The sequence below is a fragment of the Carassius carassius genome, chromosome 14, assembly GCF_963082965.1.
Source record: "Carassius carassius chromosome 14, fCarCar2.1, whole genome shotgun sequence".
NCBI classification, from domain to species: Eukaryota; Metazoa; Chordata; class Actinopteri; order Cypriniformes; family Cyprinidae; genus Carassius; species Carassius carassius.
Genome location: NC_081768.1, coordinates 16,315,903 through 16,336,376, shown reverse-complemented (window position 1 = coordinate 16,336,376; position 20,474 = coordinate 16,315,903). Strand labels below are relative to the sequence as shown.

General features: G+C 37.3%; 2 protein-coding genes across 2 annotated transcripts in view; one reads left to right on the top strand and one right to left on the bottom strand.

Annotated features, from left to right (window-relative positions):
* The window catches only part of LOC132157164 (attractin-like), a 69,026-nt gene extending 52,443 nt beyond the window's left edge, over nt 1-16,583 (top strand). The window contains exons 27-29 of the mRNA XM_059566377.1: nt 10,426-10,533; nt 14,471-14,585; nt 14,704-16,583. Of these exons, the coding sequence (XP_059422360.1) occupies nt 10,426-10,533; nt 14,471-14,585; nt 14,704-14,828 (348 nt within the window). The 3' untranslated portion in view covers nt 14,829-16,583. The remainder of the gene's footprint in view (nt 1-10,425; nt 10,534-14,470; nt 14,586-14,703) is intronic.
* A 2,267-nt stretch (nt 16,584-18,850) lies between these two features.
* Nucleotides 18,851-20,474, bottom strand: part of LOC132157163 (GDNF family receptor alpha-4-like) — a 119,350-nt gene continuing 117,726 nt past the window's right edge. Inside the window, exon 8 of the mRNA XM_059566376.1 lies at nt 18,851-19,641. Coding sequence (XP_059422359.1) covers nt 19,513-19,641 — 129 coding nt within the window. The 3' untranslated portion in view covers nt 18,851-19,512. The remainder of the gene's footprint in view (nt 19,642-20,474) is intronic.

The following is a 20,474-nucleotide window of genomic DNA, read 5'->3' as shown; positions in this document are numbered from 1 at the left end:
GTTACATGCTGACGTGACGTTGCTGTGCTAAATGGTTAAAAAAACGTACAATTTGCACCATGCTTTTTAGCATTGTAGCTTAATGAAAATTATTTTAAACCATTAAAACGCAATGAGCAGTGAAAGAGAACTCCTTTTGCTATATGCGTGACTTTTTGAGTGAAGATGAAGTTGTTCAGAGCACAGGAGTAGCGAACGATGTTATTTTTGCTGCGTTATAGGCCTTGAACGGTTAAATACACACGTTTGTGTATGTCAAAATGGCCATCTTTGCAACTATCCTCATTAACACAGTAATTTTAGGTCTTAAGTGAAAGCAAACAGCTGAGAAAAAAAAAATCACATGTAACCGTATAATGGATCCGGGCAGCTCTTAAAGTGACAGCAGTCTAATATTCCTGCTGTGTCCAACATTGTCAAAAAAAAAGAAGTTTATAAAAACAAAAAACAACTGTATCATGATATATATCATTACCGTGAAATTAAATTCCTCTCGCCCACCCCTAATAATGGTATAATTTAAGAAACTTATTCCATTTTGTAATTGCTTTTTGCTCTTCACCATATATTTTTTCATCTGCATATGATGACATATTGAACTGTATCATATACAAAATATGGGGTTATTTATGGTTCATCAGCATGATTGGATTTTTTGGTCCACATTTATAGTTTCATTAAATTTTTTTTTTTTTTGTTTGTTTGTTTTTAGTTTTTTTTCACAAGCTCATACTCTTGCTTGCTTTTTTCAGTGCAGTTTTTTTTGTCTCCGTTAATAGTTCTAGTTGGCAGTAATAACCTTGCAGAGAAGGAGCTTGAGTGATTAGGATAGTGATTGCTCTGAAAAGAGAGCTAAAGAAGGGCCTCATCTGTTCTTTGCCACATTTTCACTCCGTCAGCACACTCAGTTGGTCTCCACCTCTCCCTCAATCTCCCTCTCTCTAGCTTTCATTCCTTCACAGTCGCTCTCCCTTCGCTCTTCACTCTGTATTCCTTCAGAGGACTGAGTGTAAACGCTTGCATCAGCCTCCCCCTTCTGTTTGATGAAGGGATGCGGGTGTAGAGAAACTCACCCAGGGCTGGATGTGTTTGTGTGTTTGGACTGTTGTAGTAGCCAAGTTCGTCATGCTCTTAGCGCCTCTCAATTGGAGGTCAGATTCCCTCTGCAGTAATACGGTCTTGCATTTTCACCCACACAATCTCAAACAGTTGTAGTTAAGTTAAAAAAAATAGACATTTGTGTTTCACACACACAGAGGGAGACAACAGAGGAACACACACTTTCCCACCCACTATGTGTAATAGATGACTCGACACTAAAAACACTGATTTCAGCATATGGTCTGAGTGAACTAATCTTAACGATCTATTGCAGAAGAGAATTGGATACCTAGGAATGGTGCTGCTCTGGCATCAAAATATTTCTCTGTAATGGATCCAGTCTTTACTGATCCCTGTGCCACCGTGAAGGCAACGGGTTATTAGAGCAGAACAGTTCAGTAAATACCAGCGGGACTCATTGGCACAAGCTTTCCTTATCCACTCATGGCCATGAAGATCCGGCTGCAGCTTCTGACTGATTTAAGAAGACAAGCAATGCGGACATGCCTGCCTCCTTGCAGAGTGTGCCGGCCCACATCCGTTGCACAGAAATGCCATGGTTAACGAGAACATTCTAGTCATTAGGGTTCATGCAAGGCTTTCCCATATTCCCTTATCTTATTGCTCCAATATCCCTCAGAGCCCGAACTCGTTTTGCTTTGATGCAACAAATGAGCATGGATTTATCTTGCCAGACTTTATAGAACTGTTGACTTGTTTCAAAAATAGTAAATACTAACCAGTGGCGTGTGGCAAATCCCCCCTTCCGCGTTAGCACGAATCAAGACAGACGATGATTATGAGGTTATTTTGGGCATTTTTGCCAACTTTCTCTTGATTTTACCTAGTCCATGTTGTAATTAATTAATTTAATCTTTTTAGATGTTGCGAGCAAAATACAGTCATTTAAATAAAAATATGCACAATTGGGACTTAAGTGACATGACATACAGCCAAGTATGGTGAACCAAACTCGGAATTCGTGCTCTGCATTTAACCCATCCAAAGTGCGCACACACACACACTGTGAACACACACCCAGAGCATTGGGCAGCCATTTATGCTGCGGTGCCCGGGGAGCAGTTGGGGCTTCAGTGCCTTGCTCAAGGGCACCTCAGTCGTGGTATACACAGATACAGATTTCCAGGGCTGGACAAGTCAAAGAAATCCATTGAAAGTCGTATAAAAGTCATGGAAATCTTGAGTGATTATACATTTTTCTATCTCTAAAATATTTCATTGACTTGATTAATAGACTCCCTTCTCTTTGCGGGAGTGTAATTTCTAGAAAAAGATTTTAAAAAATCCTCGTCCAGTAATTAGTCTTGGGGATTCATTGGTCAAAAGGTTTAAATTCCCTGAAATTGGGACAGACAGACCACGGATTGTCTAATGACTTTTCTGTACAAAAATGAGAACAGATCCTTTTTTTTTTTTAACTTTAAATCTCGGAATCATATTTAGACACTTGGCTATTTATATCCACGTTGAAAATGTTTGTCAAGTGCAGTGTTTCAGATCAAACCCACCTCAGAATGTCCTGTTGAAAAACTAAATTCAGATGCGTGTGCCTGAATGGTTCAGCATGTGAGTTGTGGCTGAAGACACATGTCTCTTTGCACTCTATCCATGCTCTCCTTCTGTCTGCTGCAAGGCAGTGATATTCCACTAATCTGTAGTTTTAGGGGCTTGTGGGCATAATTAGGCAGTTGGATTATGGCTCATTAGGGGATTATATTCCTGCATTAATCTCTCACAGTGGCCCAGGTTTATCTCTGGTTGGTTGGGTGGCTCCCCCTGTTCTGTTATGTTCCTCCCACTTGTAGCCTTGCATTTTCCCACCCTGTTGCTGAGACAATTAAATGTATCAGACAATACCATTATGCAATACCATTATTTTGCAGGCATTCTCACAGGCCAATATTTTTTTTTTTTTTTTTCTAGACAACCAACCATCATTCTATGGCTTTGTTCATTGTGCTTCAAATTCCAAGTCCAATCTTTAGAACTGACTGTCCCCACTGTCATTTTATGAGTGATGAAATCAGATCAGTTTGTTCAAACAGTGTGGTGAATATCCGTTATATCTACACGGGTTGCCATATTAATGACTTTAGTGTCTGCACTATGCCAAAAGATATGAGAAGAGCTGTCGTTTCATCAGAGGGTAGAAAACTTTCACTGCAGTGCTGAAGTCATGAGGCGCATCAGACATCATAAGTGTCAGAGTTTTTCAAACCACATATGGATGTGATTTTAGATTAGGACTGCAAATAAAAAATATTTTGATGATAATTTAATCTGTCATTTATGTCTTTTTAAAAAGATTTTTAAAAGTCAAATTAAATTTTCAATGTTTTACACACTCACACTCTCTCTCTCTCTCTCTCTCTCTCTCTCTCTCTCTCTCTCTCTCTCTCTCTCTCTCTCTCTCTCTCTCTCTCTCTCTCTCTCTCTCTCTCTCACACTCTCTCACACACACACACACACACACACACACACACACATATATATATATATATATATATATATATATATATATATATATATAACCTGCCCAATGTGTGTGCATACTAAAGAGTGTAGGCTATGCTATAAATTGTGAAAAAGGGTCAAATATAAGGTAACACTTTAGTATAGAGACCAGTTCTCACTATTAACTAGTTGCTTATTAGCACGCCTGCTATTAACATATTGGCTGTTTATTAGTACTTATAAAGCACGTATTCTGCAATAGGGGTGGGCGATATCTCTATTTAAAATATATCGAGATATTTTTTAAACACGATATGGATTTTGACATATCGTATATATCGATATATTGTTTATATTTAATTCTGATTCTGACACTTTGCTTGTTTGCCTTTTCTGTGCTGTGCTCGCTTGCCCCCCGCCTCCTTGCTTTTGTCCCCCCTCCCCTCGCGTGTACAGAACTAGTCTAAAAAAAAGTCTCAAAGGACAGCTGGCTCCATTATAAGAAGATACTTCGGTTTTCAGACGTCGGGCGAACAGCAGGCAGATGTCTACTGTATGGCCCAATGATTTCCACGTTGCAGAAAACGTGGAGGGAATCGCGGAATCCAGTCATAAAAACTGAATTTACAGTTTAACGCGGAATGGCATGGAATTTGTCAAATTTTGAATGAATTAATCATAAGTAGGTCATTGCACTTACATCAAATCGCGATATGGACTGACTAATATCTGCAAATATTAAGCCGTAAAGGTCTATTTAAATATGAATCCTGCGTGTCTGTGTTAATGAATGGAGCAGAAGCGCGTCTTCATTCATTAAACACACGGAAGTGCGCGTACATCTCACTAAATCAGGACGTAAACACATGAAGAACATCTCCAGAACTGCTCTGAGAGTCACTTCATGAGCATCTGACCGTTTGATTTGAGTAAAACTAGCGTCATATATCACATCATAGACTGTAGTATCACATACACAGAACTGTAACTGTTCGTCAAAATAAAAGTATTTGCCAGAAATCTATTACTATTGTTCAGCAGAATGTACATAGCCCACTACTACTACTATTAAAATGAAACGAACATAATTTTTAAAGGAATAATCACACATTTCTTCCATGTTTTATTTTTAATAGTAAATCCCCTTTATTTACCAAAAAAAAAAGTTTGCTTAATTTTAAATAACTAAAAGACAAATTAAATGTTTTATGCCTTCATTTGATAACCAGAAAAATGTAAATACACATAATTTCTGAAGGGAAAAAACATTTCACATAAGGCTATTGTAAGAATTTTTAAGAACTAATTAAGTTGTTGTTATGCATTTAAATAATTACACATGCTTAAACACAGAATTAGGTAATAATAAAACATATGGTGAAGAAAAAATAAAACGTTTCATAGGGCCCTAAACGTAATATTTGGCATATGTTTTTGCAGTAGTTTTTGGGGGGTTATTTTTCCTGTAAAGATAGAGATATATATCGTATATCGAGATATATTTTTTGCTCCATATCGCCCAGCCCTATTCTGCATGACCATATTCTATACCCCTAACCCTATCCCAATCCTAAACTTAACAACTACCTTACTATTAATAAGCAGCAAATTAGGAGTTTGAGGCAGAAGTCATAGTTAATGGTTTGTTAAAAGTGTGAATTGGACCTTAAAATAAAGTGTGACCAAATATAAATACATTCTCAAACTTGCGCACCATAATAAAGTAAACAAAATCAACCACTGTATTTCAGATGTTTTTCTCCATATGCATTATTTACTAATGTAAAGTGGTGTAATTGGCAAATAAATAGTTTTGATTTATTGATTGATTTGTATATTCTTTGGCTACGTTCAAACTGCAGACTGAAACGACCCAGTTCCGATTTTTTTGCCCCTATGCGACCTCTATCTGATCTTTTCATGACAGTCTGAACGACACATATCCGATCTTTTCAAATGCGACCCAGGCCACTTGGGTATGTGGTCCTAAATCCGATACGTATCCAATCTTTTGAAATGCGACCTCTGTCTGAACGGCCAGGTCACATGTATCCGACCCGTACGTCATTGATACGCTACAAACGTCATAATTCTGCGTTGAAGTAGGCGGGAATGAGAAGATAAACAACAACCATGGCGACGATGCTGCTTAAATAACTTTAATATTGCTAAACGAGCTCTGCTGTTGACTACACTGTTGTTGACATCCATGTTTAGCTACTTTCTCAAACAACGAGTGACGTCGTTGGCCGTTGAGTACTCTTCTGCGCATGCGGATCACTTCTGGGTCATTTCACGTTCACACAGGAGATCAAAAAGGGCGCATTTAATTGGAAATGTGAACGGTCTTGCAAAAAAATCGAATTTTTTCAAAAAATCGGAATTGAGCATTAAGCCCTGCAGTGTGAACGTAGCCTGAGTCACCTTTTAACCTGTTAGCCAGCACAAAGATGCCCTCGTCCTGAACGCCTTTCAACTTGCACGTGTCTGTTTATGAATAGATTAATGAAATGGGACAAATTTAATCTTGACAATCTATGTATCATTATAAAGATCTAAGCCTCAAGCATCGACGACAGATCGCTGTTTTTCAATGATAAGGTTATAAAGACTGTATTTGCTACATTTGTGTAAGCAGTACACATAAAAAACATTAGAAACGCTGTACATACCAGATCCGTCGTAATAGCGAGTCATAAACACATCCACAGCTGTAAATCCCGGTTTAGTTAGAAAGGTAAGGGTCCACTGAACGACATCTCATGAAGCACGTTTAGTCCAACGAAGCAATAACGTTGTACAACCCGAATTCCGGAAAAGTTGGGACGTTTTTTAAATATTAAGAAAATGAAAACTAAAAGACTTTCAAATCACATGAGCCAATATTTTATTCACAATAGAACATAGATAACATAGCAAATGTTTAAACTGAGAAAGTTTACAATTTTATGCACAAAATGAGCTAATTTCAATTTTGATTTCTGCTACAGGTCTCAAAATAGTTGGGACGGGGCATGTTTACCATGGTGTAGCATCTCCTTTTCTTTTCAAAACAGTTTGAAGACGTCTGGGCATTGAGGCTATGAGTTGCTGGAGTTTTGCTGTTGGAATTTGGTCCCATTTGGTCCCAGATTGGAGAGCCTCTGCCCATCTTTACTTCTGAGAAACTCTGCTTCTCTAAGACAAAGCTTTTATAGCTAATCATGTTACAGACCTGATATCAATTAACTAGATGTTCTCCCAGCTGAATCTTTTCAAAACTGCTTGCTTTTTTAGCCATTTGTTGCCCCCGTGCCAACTTTTTTGAGACCTGTAGCAGGCATTAAATTTTAAATTAGCTAATTAAGTGGATAAAAATGTAAAATTTCTCAGTTTAAACATTTGCTACGTTATCTATGTTCTATTGTGAATAAAATATTGGCTCATGTGATTTGAAATTCCTTTAGTTTTCATTTTATTAAAATTTAAAAAACGTCCCAACTTTTCCGGAATTCGGGTTGTAATATGGATCATAATTCCTTTGTTTAGGGTTCAGTTCTTCAGCGACAGAACTGTTTTTGTCCGTTATGGAATAACTCACGGTCGGAAACTGCATCTTGGTAGTAAAAAACGGTTTGCAGTTTACAGTGTCACAAACAGAATGAGGCGAACCACCGGAAAAAAGAATGAATGAAAGATAGGCGAAAGATAGTATATTTGAATGTTGGCACTCCCTTGTGACGCGCTCTGACGCACCTGTCAGCTGATGGAGGCGGAACTTATAGCGATCGCCTTTTTCTTTGTTTCTTTTATTTTTCAACAGTTTTTATATACGTGAGTGTTTTATGTTGAATGTGAATGTGTCTGCATGATTACCATCTGTTTGAGTGGAAATCAGCCCAAATCAGCTCGCTATTACTGAATGATCACGGCTATCAAAGTGAACGCGTCTATATGAATAGAGAGAGTGGATTATTTACTTTTTGTTATTACCATCTGTATAAGTGGCCATCAGCCCTTATTTCCATCATAATTCATTGTAAATGCTGCATTTCTAGCAATCTCATGATTTTCTATAATTGGCAAACAAAGTTAAATCTTTTTTTATTTTTCTTATTATTCTTATTTTTCTTACTCCAATCATTCTTATTGTATTTTTCTAGTGCTCAAATAAATCACTTATATGATGTTTAAGTTTCTGTCTAGTGTTTTATAATTGGAAAAAAAACTATGCAGTGGTATGTTTACTGAATAAATAGTTTGTAGAAGCCTTCAATACTATTGGGAAATATATTTTTGTATATTTGGGGGGTGGGGGGGGTCTAGACATAGTCTCATAAAAATATTTGCAGGAGTCTCATTTTTCATGATATCTTATTCAGATTTGAAATAGAAACTCATGAGACATGTGGCTTTCAACCCATTACTTTTCTAGATTGCTCCAGGACTCATTTCATGTATTTTTATATCAAATAAAAAAAATATTTTAGTGTGGAAAAAAAATATTCAAGCCTTCTTTTAATATTTTTGAGCATTATCAAATCTGGTTGATAAAAAGTAAAGCCCAAAGGGTCTTCTTTCCAAAGACACCAAAATTATGTTTGTAACACACTGAAGTAGGAAACTGTTACAATTATACGTTAGGTAGAGCACTTTCAGTTGTGAGTCCCATAATGGGGGTGCTGGCTAACTATTTAAAAGGAACTCAAGATCCACTCAGAATCATTATTATTATACATAAATCATTAAGATTTATTATTTTTATTAGCAATCATTGTTGATTTAATTGATTAGATATTTTTAGATCTATACACCAAAAAAAAAAATCAGATTTTTGCTGCCTGCCTGTACAAAGCCTGTGTAAACCAGTGGTACGTAGAGCAATTTTTGGGGGGGACAATTCAAGGCTACACTGCTTAAAAACAATTAAAAACAGCTGGTCTAGTTGGCTTTCATGTGACCAAAACCACTCTCAAACCACCAATCCAGACCAGCTGGAAGAAACACCATGGGGATTGATATCTGCGTTTCCCCGGTTTCAATGCACAGGTTGTCTCAGATCAGTATTCAGCATGGCTACACCTTACCATCTGATTCAGCACTGCTTCTCTCCTGAAGGTTGATTGAAAGATCTCTCTCTTCTCTCCCCTCTCCACATCCATCTTTACCCCTCTGCTCTGTCTCTTTAGATATGCCTTATATTCCTGACGGTAGTTTAAAGCACACACCAGTAAATATGCACTTTGATGTGCTGCAATGGGACCGTGTGTGTATGTGTGTGACAGTTTCTGTGCTCCCTGGAGCGCTTGCTCTCTCTCTCTCTCTCTCTCTGTCTCTGTCTTTATAAGATTTTCTGTTGTGTATTGAGCAGAGCATTCAAACATGGACGGACAGATACACAATAAACGCACACACACACACACACACAGATTAAATGACTTGTGGTTCCTGCAGAGAGGGATGGCAGTCAGACGGTGGGGATTTCTAATTGAGTGGTTTGCTGTGAAGAAGCTTATTTTGCTCTTATCGCTCGCTCTATCTGTCTTTCTCGGTCTCTCACACACGCCTACTGATTCAGATTACCGTTTTCATCATTACTTACATCAGAGACCAAGAGACAATCCCATGGGGACATTTGAGATGTTCAAAACTACAAAATGTTTAATGTGAGAACTTTATGCAGAGAAAATTTAGTTTTAAAAGCATGTTTTCTGCACTTTTAGTTTCACTAAATGAACATAAGAAAAATTTCTTTAAAACTATAAACATTTTAGATGGATGGGTGTGTGGATAATTAGGTAGGTAGGTTGATGGGAAGATTAGCTTTTAAATGTATTTTATTTCAGTTAGTTGCTAAGGAAGCCTTGCTAATTTTGATTAATTTTAATTAATTTTGATTAATTTAAAGCTTTTGTGGTTTTCATTATTTTACTTTACCATTTATTGTCCCCCTTGAGGGGCAATTTGTTTTTACAGTGGTGGAGAACAAGCACATATAAAACAAACAGATACAAAACACCATAATACATTAAATATGAATAAATATTTAAAATTTACAATAACCTTAAAAATGTACATTTTCCTATTTGAATTAAGCTAGGAAATGGCACATGGAACATTGTTTTTATTTTTTCATACAATATTGTTTTTGTATTTTAGTGAACCGTAACAACTGAGGTAAGTTTAGAGAATATTATTGTGATTTCAGGAGATGATGCAGATATATGTTTGGTCTGCCATGTTTACCCAAAAATTTACATTCACTGAAAAGAAAACGAAAAGAAAAAATGACTGGCTTCTGTTTACTATGTTTCTTAAGTGAACACTAGTATTTATATATGTATTTATTTTTCCTCCCATACTGTTGACAGACATTCGAAGGCATCTCTCAGAATAAAAAGAGCTCTTGAGCACAGCTTTTTGAAATGTTAATATTAACACTTATCAGATGTTCCATACCTGCATATAACCTTTTCATTTTTTTTCCCCCTTCTTTATTGGAAGATTTGTGCCAATTTATGTGTTTGTATGCTTATTTCCTGAGATAACCAAAGAGTGGCATCAATTATGCTTAACAGGTGTTTGATCTGTTCTCTGTGCACTCGCTCTCAGATTCTGACAGTTAAAAGGTTCTGCAGATATTCAGTTCCTCTTGTTTGACTTCCTCCTAGATGGTCCTTTTTATCTGTTTATGTGCTCGCAAGCTTGTTTCAATCTGGTGTCTTTTACATTCAGCCTGCATCTCTTTCAGGCTAGGCCGTTTCAGCCGTCACCTTTATATTGATCTCAGCTTTAACAGCACGCAGAGCCGTATGAATGGTTGTGTGAAAATGTAACACTTGGATAATTTTCTTCTTCTCTTTTTCTCAGCAACTCCTGCGAGAAATGCAACAGATGGCCAGCCGACCATTCGCCACCATCAATGTCGCCTTGGAGACGGATGAGGAGCCGCCAGACCTGATTGGTGGAAATGTGAAGGTTAGCGTGACCTTTCATTTGGTGGCTTTAAGAGGGTGTATAGTTACTGCATATGCTAATGTGGGAACAAACTGAGGGCTGAATCACTGGCTCTTTTCCAAAATCTAGTGAGCTGCATTGCTGTCTGTTGTCTACATAAGCAACAGCATTCTAAAACATCGACCGAATAAAAATCTTTCCAAACAAAACATAGGCAGAAACTCTTTTACAACTGGTCACTCGTGCTCTCTTAATGTGACTGAGACAAGAAATGCAATTCTTTTGATTAGTTTCTCATTAGCATATGTTGCTAATCTAAATGACCCAACGCAAAAATAAGCACAAACTACAGATTTCCCATTCAAAATGGTTTATTCCAAAAGATTGAGACGTGTTGCCAAACTTACGATTCACTGCTAAAATAAACTAAAATAAATACAGTAGCATGCAAATATTCACAGGAATAGTCAGTTTTTCATTAAATGCACTTCAGATTGGAATATCCAGTTTGCTGTGAAATAAACAGAAAAGTATCTCAGAAGGGCTTGAAATGGTTAACCCTGAGTCATTCTGAATCTCAGGTAAACTGAATCCTGGGTTATTGTGCTTCTCATTTCACACAACAATCCTCTATGCACCCCTTGGCAATAGAACTGCCATTGGCTAGTGGATTTCTTAGATTACTCATCAGACTCGACAGATATATATATATATATATATATAAATGTATGAAAGATTTGAAATCTTATTTTCTTTACGAAATGACAGCCCTTTATAAAGATACATTCATATGTATTGCCAACTGCATGTTATTCTCGCCCACTACTGAAGTAACCAGCCGGCAGTGCCTTTTGATTAGTCTTAAAGGTTGAATAGTTTCAAACTCAATTGCATGCATTTCAAAAGAATATAATTTCCATGTAGCATGTCAATTCTTCATGGTATGTAAGACTTTATTTGTTCTCTTCTTGCATGTGTGTGAGAGAAGCAGATCACTCATTTAAGCAACAGTGAGCGGGGCACCTACACACTGGAGTTTACCGTGTGTCAAATACCCTGCCCATCCATTGATATCAATAGAAATAGTGCACTCACTTCGCTGTAAAATGAGGATAGATGTTACTTAGTCAACTAGCATTGGATAAAAACAGCACACGCAATAGAAGTTTCTTTCCATTATTTGAAGGTCCTTGTATTACATCACATTCAGTACAGATTTCAAACTTCCATTCGGGTCTAATATAATTTCTTTTTCCGATGAAGATTCAGCAATGGGGGAATACTATGCTGAAAAATGGTGCAGAATGCACTGATATGGGGAACTTTCTTGGTACATTATGAAAATATTTACGTTAAATATTAACAACAGGGCCCAAACTATGCAGGCTATATTTTCATGCACCCACTAAAAATATGAGTTGAGTAAAAGATCAATCATGGTATTTTAAGAATTGATATCTAGATAGTTGAAATAAAGACTGCGATTAATTGGAAATCTAGGTTTTACCCAACACTTTAAATGAAATGATCGATTCCCTCAAATCACAAAGCTCTCCAAAATGAATTCTAGGATTGTATCTTTGGATGTGATGTGATACTACCTGACAATTTGGCCAAAATGAGGTACATTAAAAGGCAGTATAAATATTTTGGAATGTGCCTCAAGAATTGCCTTGTTAGGCAGCTCACTGGGTTTCAGAACAGAACTTCTGTGTTTTAATTGTTTTTATGTACTCAACAGCTTTAAAATCATAACACTTTCATTGTCTAGTTTTGACAGCTTCGTTTGTTTTTTGTTTAGTTTACAGACTTCTTGACCCCTCTATGAGATTTGCAACTAATAACTAGATAACATAGTATTACAGCTATATTTGATTTCAGGAATTATTGCTTTGTAATTACGGTTTTAGTTTTGTTTTGTTTGTTGTCCTAACACTGTAATGACAGCCCTAGAGTGAAGATCCAATTTAGATTTACCTCTTCCCTGCGTTCTCACTCCTGCTCCATCAATGTCCTATGCTCACGATCAAGGTTTAAAAGTAATTACAATCCAGCCATCCTTGATGGCAAAACGCTATAAAAGCAGTTATTTCTCTCAAATCTCATAGAAGGACCCAGAGGGTGTGAAACTAAAGTAAGCACAACTAAACAAAAAAGCAATGCACACAGGAGCTCAGTGGACATCAGAGCATTCAGTGCTGTAGATTGTGGCCTCTGACAAACTGTATACGTCTGCCTTCTCTCTCACTCACTCACTCAGTCACTTTCGTTTTCTTTAATTATAAGAGTTAATTATACAGAACCTGTCTTCTGCTTGCTCTGGTTTCCTCAGATAATCGCCTGAGCCGAAACGTAACGAACGAGTATATATATATATATATATATATATATATATATATATGCTTACACATAGCAATGCCGATGCTCTCAGAGGCTGTAATTGAATTTTACTAGGAGTTTCTTCTTTTTGTGTGCTGGAGGAGTAGGTGTGTATGGCGTGAAAGATAAATGCCATCCCCCTTGCTCTGAATTGACAGTGGGAAAGTGTGAGGAGGAGAGAGATAGAGAGGAGTGAGGGGGTGAACTGGTCTCGGTAGGATAAGAAGTAGTTTAAAGAAAAAAATATATGAAGAGAAGGAGGGATGAATATGCAAGTGAGCTGTACAGTGGGGAGAATGTGTGAATGAGGGGTTGGAGAGCCACAATAAGCATGCAAACACTGTCTTTTTATGCATATGCGCTAATATCAGGCATACACAGCACGCTGGGGAAACTCGACAGTTAAGTAAAAAGAACAAGTGTGTGTGTGTATAAAAGGGTTTATGTAAGGCTTGGGACTAAGGGCAAAATGAGAGTGTGAAATGGGTCAAAGCTGGAATATGATTTGTGCATGCGTTCAAAAACAGAAGGTCAGGTGCTTTGAGCCCTGCTCCACACATGCATTAAAATACTTCCAAAAAATTACAATGGTTTCTGTGCATGTACCATGGTATTCTTTGAAGCACAGTAAAAAAAATGTTTTCTGGTGCTGTTGTTTTGCCACTGTTAGGATAATTCACCCTCATGTCATTCCACATTGTCTTGCGTGTTTGGAACAACATGAGGGTGAGTAATTAAAGTATTTTTGGGTAAACTATCCATTTAAGAGTTAAAGGGACTGAAATTATAATACAGTATTATAATACCAGTGTCACAGATGTGCGTATATAAGCGGTTTCAGATTCAGAACTGTCCATGTGTTTTAATAATGTCATTTATATGTAAAGTGGGGTCCAAATGTCAGAGACCACAATGAAAAAAAAAAAAAAATCTGTTAAGTCAGGAATTCCTTTTTAATATTTTAAAAGAATAATATATATATGTATATGTGGTACTGCTGCATTTCTTGTTCAAATCTAATAAGAGCATTTATTTGTATTTGTACAGACGTCAGATGTTATTGCTAATAATGAAACTCAATATGCTCTTTGGATCATTCTCAAATTATTATTATTTTTTTCTTTATTTTATTCCTTTTATTAAACAAGAATGCATTAAATTTATCAAAAACAAAGATTTATATTTTTAAAGAGATTTCAGATAAATGCTAGTATATTGAACTTTCTATTCGTTTTCTATTTCTATTGTTTTTTTTAAACAGCAAATCAGCATATTAGAATGATTTCTGAAGGATCATGTGACACTGAAGACTGGAGTAATGATGCTGAAAATTCAGCTTTACATCACATCAATAAATTAAAATTTAATATGTTCATGTTCACAATACTACTGTTTTTACTGTATTCTTAATCAATAAATCTTAGTGAGCAAAAAAAGACTCAAAAATATCAGAATCTTGCCAAGACCAAACTTTTGAATGGTAGTATCAATTATTTATTTAGAATTTACTAATTTTGTTATAGAATAGAATAGAATACAATATAACTTGTAACCACTTCTCTTTTTTTCCCCCTCACAGTCTGTGCCTAAGCCTATAGCTTTGGAGCCCTGTTTTGGGAATAAGGCAGCAGTGCTCTCCATCTTTGTTAGATTACCCAGAGGCCCCGGAGGTATTCCTCCTCCAGGACAGTCAGGTGGGTCAACGAGCCAATGCATTTGGCCCCCACACTGAGTGCTGAACATTTTTACACTCTCTGCTGCAAGGCCATTATACTGATGCTCAGAAACACCTCTTTCTTCTTCTCTTCTCAGGTCTGGCAGTAGCGAGTGCATTAGTGGACGTCTCTCAGCAGATGTGTCTGGGATATAAGGAGAAGTCGGGAGGATTGCGTAGCCGCAAGCAGCAGCCATTAGCACAGCCCGCCACCTGCATCTGACATTTACCCCTCGTCCTCGGACCTCGGACCCTTGCCAGGACACTTATGGCAGGATGGCGTGGTTCAGCCAAGCCAAGCAGACTCTGATTGGAGAAAATTGGAGAATCTCTCCTGGCCCAAGCTGAGAGAACACTACAGGAAATGAACTCTTATGCGACCCTGACTAATAGGACTTATCCTGGGCCACTTTATGATATTTAACTTATTTCAGTTATTTTATTCCATTTTTAAAATCAGGAGGAAAAATCCTTGCACTGCTGCTTCTCCGATGAATGCAACACACACACAAGAGCAAAAATTCTTCTGGAGACTTCTTTGGATGCATGGCTATAACACAGACACATACACATGCATATACTACAGGACGTCTTTTAGAGGCATATAGTACGTCTGTGTCTCTTTAATCATGGCAGTAGTCCCATACGATTGCTTTTATTTCTTAATTATTAATCACGTCTCTGATATGTTTACAAGAGTTTTGCTTCTCTGACGTCTCTCACAAGCATTTCATGTTTGTCCCAATAAGAGGATCTACATTTAAGCTTTTTCACATCCTTCCATTCTCTTTTGAATTACTTCCTTTCACATGTTCATGTAGAGATCTGAGACGTCAGTGTTTGTTTGCCATAATGATAGTGCTGCTTCTGCTTTTATCATTTACTTCCTCTCACTTCTCTCTTATCTGAAATCTCAACCCATTTCTCAGGCACATTTCAAGCAAGACATAAATAAAAGGCGACTTCAGGCAGGCATCAGGGTGGAATTAGAGCGAACAAGGACCTTGTTTGGGTTTCTCGAAATGTCATGTCATTTTTGGGCTGGCGAAGTATTATCATTCTGCATGCACAAACCTGGACCTGCGTCGGATACCAGGGGTGTTCTCCAGGATATGGAGTGGACTGCCTAGTGCAAAGGAAAGGTCAGAGATAGAGCAAATGTGACTTTATGAAATCTAAACTGGTGTAAGTGCGCGTAGCAGTACAGTCATTACTTCTTTCATTATCCTGGATCGCGGCTGTATCGAGACGGCACAGATGACCTGCTTGCCAGTTCTCGGTGCATTTAGAGTGCCATGAATAAAGGGACACAAGTCACTAGACCAGAACCAAACATCTAGTATTGAGAGCCCTAACAGGATCTTACTAATCTGTCTGTGATTTCAATGGAAAATCCCTGTCCTGTGACACCCATCAGGGGCGAATGTAAGCCAGAATGTCATAGAGAGACCATTTATGTTTTTTTTTTTTTTTCTCACGATCTGTTAGGGTCCAAAAGGGAAAGCGCACTCACACATACACACAAAGTGGTCTAATGAAAGGAGCTGGTCTCTCTTCCTTCAGATGGAAGCTAATTCTAACACTGCTTTTCTATGTAAGCCTCAAACAGTACTCCTTACACACCGACCGCACCATCTGTATACAGTGATACTGTAGATACAGAGTCTGTAGTTAATATGTATAATGTAGCAGCAAGTGCACTCAAGTTTTTGTACATAGTGATGGACAGTAATGTGAATGCCGTCTATGTTAAGCGACTTACTGCACTTGGCGGGTGGAGTAGCCCAGGCTTTTGAAATGTGACTGCATTGCAGCTTCTTTTGTATGTAAGATGGCGAATGTCATGAACAAACTTTAAACTAGTTACCTTCTTTAAGAAAAAAAAATAAGACCTGGAAATTTAAACTGACCTTGTAATTATAGGTGTACATAAAGAATGACATGGAACATTTTGTCTATAATTAAATGGTAAAATGAAGATGACTGCTTGTAAATCTGTTGTTCTAATGTTGAGGGAAATGCAGTGTTCTTGGTTAGCTTATTATCACCCATCGTTTATTTAATGTGATAAAGAGCTGCCTATGGCGTTTTTTAACTATTGAGTAATTTATGTAGCTCAAGGGGAAATGGCACGGTACAGTACGGCATCTGATGTACATTGTTTTATCTTCATTGCGTAGTGTGCTGTTGTAAGCATTTAAGCTCATCTCTCACAACAGGACAGATGACATGCATTTGTTATCTGCTTATTATCAGCAGGCAGATGTGGATAAACAATATCATAACAACTTCCTCAGCTCGGCGTGAGCGTTTATCCAGTGCCTCTTCAGAGATTTTCCAAATGGGATTATGAGGGAGCTTTCAAAGTCTCCCTGCTCCGATATATTACAGATACTTTATGGCTTTGTAATTGAATGAAAATTCTCAGCATTAGCTGTGTATTTGCATTTTATCAAGCACATTGGCAGGAATCCAGAAACAGTAAAACTAAAAGTCAACCTTTTCTGAAGTTCAAAAGGATAGTTCACCCAAAAATGAAAATTCTATCATTAATTACTCACCTTTGTGTTGTTCCAAACCCATTAAGACTTTCGAAACACACATTTTTATGAAATCCCAGAGCTCTCTGACCCTCCCATAGACAGCAAGGGAAGGAACACTTCCAAGGCCCAGAAAGGCTGTAGGGCAAAATTTTGTTACATTTATTTTTTTAAAATATTCCATGTAACATCAGTGGTTCAACCATAATGTTATGCAGCTACAAGAATAGTTTTTGTGCGGCAAAAAAAAAAAATCTTCATTTAACAATTTATTCTATTCCATTTTAATTTGTGTTCTGAAAATGGACATGAGGGTGAGTAATAATTGACAGAAATTATAATTTTGGGGGAACTATCCAGTTAAAGAGATTTTTCAAATCCCCAGCAAGAGATTATTTCTTATGTTGAGCATGAAAGTTGTTTTGAAGAAAATGGGTAACCAAGCAGCTCATGGTCCTCATCGTCTTTGATTATATATATTTTTTCCAAACTTTGAAGAGAAAGTGGCTGCCAGCAGCTGTTTAGTTACCAACATTCTTCAACATATCCTCTTTTGTGCTTAACAGAAAAAATTTTATTCTGAAATATAATGTAAGGAAAAAAAACAGCTTAAGCGTGACTTGGCATCCACGTGCCTATGCTGTCCTCCTCCCGAGTCCAGATATCCTTCATATTTCCTTGAGTACGTCTTGCGGCAGTAGCACAGCACTGTTGCATGTGGGCATTTTATTTTGTTGGGTGTTGTTAGTCTGAAGGGCAGTGTAGATGTATGTGCTGACCCAGACAATGCACATAGGTGACAACTTGACTCCCTCAGTTACTCATTATCCCCTCAGCTTGAGCTGATTGACAGGCTGGCACACAATCTACATCCACAGAACTGGAAAAATTACAACATTAGTCATTCACGAAGCCCCTCTAATACTTAATGCAACTTTTAGCTAATTTGGTAATGATTTAAGCTATTTTTAAGGATTAAATCAGTATTTATTCCAAATCAAACATGTATGACTTTCTTCTGTAGGGCAAAAAAAAATACATATAAATATTAAAGAATCTTCTCACAGCTATTTTCCATATAACTATTTTCAATTATCATATTTTAGCATATTAAAAAATGATTGCTCAGGTTTTTTCCCCAATGCATAACAAACATGCTCTTACTTCATGTACATATTTGGACACACAAGCATTATTCTGTACATCTGTATCTGGCAGGTTTATTTTTCAGGAAATAACAAGTAAAATCCACAGTTTCCACCCATCTGAACAGAAATGCTTTGCCCTGTTTTGTGATGCAGGTCATTGATTGGTCAATAGTCTCTGAAGCTTGTTAGAAGTCAATGCATTTACTTTTCACTCACCTTGTTTGTCATCACAGGACACTTGAGAATAAAAAAGCAACACAATTGCAGATGCCAAGTGCTCATAGGATGGGGATGCAGAAAACTGCTGTCAGTCACTGGAGAGAGTCAACAGACCCTCGTTGTGCTCATTTTGATTGGCGGAGATGAACAGTGAGATGGGATTAAGCTGCTTGAATTCACATGAAGAGGAAAGTTTTTTTTTTAGCAGGGTGTTTTGTGCTTCTTTTTCCATTTGCAATAAGCAGTTTGATGCAGTATTTCAGATAACCCATATTCACAGGTGAAGTATACAAGAACTGCTCAGTGATCCTGGCATTCATCAAGATATTTAAGCTCTTCATATCGGTGCCATTTTCTTAGCAAACTGTGCATTCCAAGACTGCTGGGATAAACAGCCTACGTCTAAACAATACAGGCACATTACAAAAATAATGACCGTCTTTGTAACCTACTGAAAGAGCTCTCATCGCAGACACTTTTAGTTGCATTACATCAGTTTCCTTTCTCTTACTGCTTGTTCTTGTGCTTCTTCAAGCAAACATCACAAAACACACTTCTATCCAGGTGAATATACAGCACACGTACCAATACCGTACATTTGAGAGAGCAGGGGGAAAATAGATATTAAATTATGGATGATGAACAGGTAGGAAATAATGTTAGGTTTCTTTTTTTTTTTGGCATGACTCAGCCTGTCGACTGAAAGGTAGTCGGTCGCTTTGAAGAGAGGGTTTTATCTTATACAGCACCATATTCAGTTCAAATTAAGAGAGAAAGAGACACACAATTATTTAAACCCTTGAAATCAGTCATTGTGAACACCCAGACAATGAATCACTATGTGGCATTAAGGAATGGAGCAGGGTTTCATATATTTAGAGAGTTTGGTAGTTTTTGCGTCCTCGTCGAACAAGTTATTGTGATGCGGAAGTCGAAACTCATGAATACACACACGCTGTCCCAGTTCTGTGGTGCTTTGATTGATCAGCTGATTTTAAAGTTAGAGAGCCAATAGCAGGAAGGGGAGGAGCCACATTACCATGGCCGGGTGGGGCACTGCAGGACCGGTGTCATAGAGATCAGGGGACGGAAGCGTGGAGTCACCCCACAGTCTGTCTCTCTCGTTCATCTGCAGAAGAAACGAGAGCAAGTGAAATCTGTTTTATCATCTCATCATGTCCTTCCATGTTTTGGTTCTGTCTTTTACTGGTATCAGATGCAGTACTAAATGGATTCATCTCTAGTGGGCCAGTTGTGTGTATAATAATAAAACACATGAACAGACTTTTCAACTTTTAAAAGGAAGATAAATATGCTTTCCATGGCTTTTGTTAAGTCTCACAACATTTATATGATAAAAAAAAAACACGTGAAATATCCTTACAATTGATAATAACCGATAAGTAATTTAATATCTTTTAAATGTAATTTTATTCCGGTGAAGGCAAAGCTGAAATTTCAGCCGCCATGAAACCAGACTTCAGTGTCACGTGATTTATATTACAAACATTTTTGTGGAAAATATTTTTTTCAGAATTTCTGATGAATAGAAAGTTCAAAAGAACATCATTGATATGAAACCAAAATCTGTTGTAACACAAATTTCTTGCACTTTTTTGGGAAAAAATTATACATTTCTTTTAGAACATAATCATACTGATCGCAGTAGTGTAGGTTATGTGATGTTCCATCCTCAAAAGCTGTGAAATAAAATATAAAAAAGAAAAGAATGTGTGCCTGATTATAAATACAGGCTATGTTGAGCGAATGATTGGTTTCTGAGAGCATGAAACTAATCACCACTTAAAGTCCAATGTAAAATCTGGATCCTGATTGAAACCAATTAAGAACCACTGCATTAGAAAATAACAAAACAACAAAAAAGTCTACAGCTGGTCTTAGCTGGTCTTCCAGTATGGTTCAGACCATCTGACAAATCCCCTCTAAAATCACAAAACCAGA